The sequence below is a fragment of the Pundamilia nyererei genome, unplaced genomic scaffold (genome assembly GCF_000239375.1).
Source record: "Pundamilia nyererei isolate P.nyererei 1_Seehausen unplaced genomic scaffold, PunNye1.0 scaffold00086, whole genome shotgun sequence".
Lineage (NCBI taxonomy): Eukaryota > Metazoa > Chordata > Actinopteri > Cichliformes > Cichlidae > Pundamilia > Pundamilia nyererei.
In genome coordinates this window covers 2445764-2447175 of record NW_005187487.1, presented here as the reverse complement: position 1 = coordinate 2447175, position 1412 = coordinate 2445764, and the positions used below count along the sequence as shown (strand labels likewise).

At 35.8% G+C, this 1412-nt stretch overlaps 1 protein-coding gene across 1 annotated transcript in view; it reads right to left on the bottom strand.

The window, feature by feature from the left end:
- Positions 1-1412, bottom strand: part of babam2 (BRISC and BRCA1 A complex member 2) — a 123174-nt gene that overhangs the window by 116184 nt on the left and 5578 nt on the right. The window contains exon 3 of the mRNA XM_005738773.2: positions 1216-1292. Within this exon, the coding sequence (XP_005738830.1) occupies positions 1216-1292 (77 nt within the window). The remainder of the gene's footprint in view (positions 1-1215; positions 1293-1412) is intronic.

Sequence of the window (1412 nt, the reverse complement as noted above, 5' to 3'; positions counted from 1 at the left end):
GTGCAAAACGAGGGATTTAGGAAAATGATCAACACCCTAGACAAATGCTACACAGTGCCGTCCCGCAACTACTATTGTTGCACTACCTGCTCTATACACGCAGTGTCGAGCAACGGTGGAGACGGAATTTCAAGCAGTACAACATTTTGTAGCAACAACAAAACGTGAGACATTTGTTGTTTTATGTTTATTTATTGTTTTTATGTTCAGTTTCAACTGTTACGAAGTTGATGTGCAGTTAATAAGTGCAATAAATATTTATACTGGAAAAGAAAATCGTGAGAGAATCGTGACCTCAATTCTAAGCCAAAAAATCGTGATTCTCATTTTATGCAAAATCGTGCAGCCCTACCACACCGGGTGCCACTTTTGCTAAGAACAGCAAACTGAGGCTAGAATTCACACAGGCGCACCAAAATAGTACAACAGAAGGTTGGAAATATGTTGCCTGGTCCGATGAGTCTTATTTTCTGCTGCAACATTCAGATGGTAAAGTCAGAATTTTACATAAACACGTTTTAACGTCCATTCTGCATTCAGTTCAGGCATGTAGTGGTGATATAATGGTATAGGTGTAGTTTTTTGGCACATCTTAGAACCAATTGAGCAAGAATCCAGCTCCACGGCACACTTGAATATTGTTGATGACTATGTCAACCTTTTATGAGCACAACAATTTCAGCTATTTCAAGTTCTGTTTAATTTACTTGACCATAATAACCTTGCATGCAAACACTAAAGCGTCATTGTCAAGACAGATCTCGTTGAACTTACTCTGACCCATATTGGATGAAAGTAAATGTTTCCCCTCTAATCTTTAATTAATTTTATAACATAAAATCTAAACAAAGCAGTACTGACATAAATGCAGTTTTTTGGAATGTAATGAAACCTTCATAATCTTTACTTTTTTTTTTTAAAGTAAACTTTTTTTACTTTAAAAAAAAACTTTGTTTGCTATTAGTTCATCACTTTCACACAGGCCAAAAATTAAGCAAGATTTCAAGCTTCTGAAGAACCTTAGCTGACTCCAAGTTCTTTATCTCACTGCTACTGCTTTATGACTTAATATGGCAAAGCAATGTTTGCTTTCCTAAAATGAATTTATCAAAACCCAACAATAAGAACAACCTATCAGCTTACTGTCAGAAGCAGAGACTGAACTCTTGTGACTAATCTGAAAATGCCAAATATGACTGTGAATCATTTACTTACATTTAAGGGTTTCTCCAGCATAGGGAATATGGAGTTTAAAGCGATCACAACAGGGACCAGGCGTCAGAGATGTACATCTGAACATGAGGGAAGATGAAAACACAGACATTCAAATCAAGTAATCAGTTAACATCAGGGATTTTTTAGGATCAGTATAGAGATAAAACAAATATATTGCTGTTTAGGAAGAGTTTGAT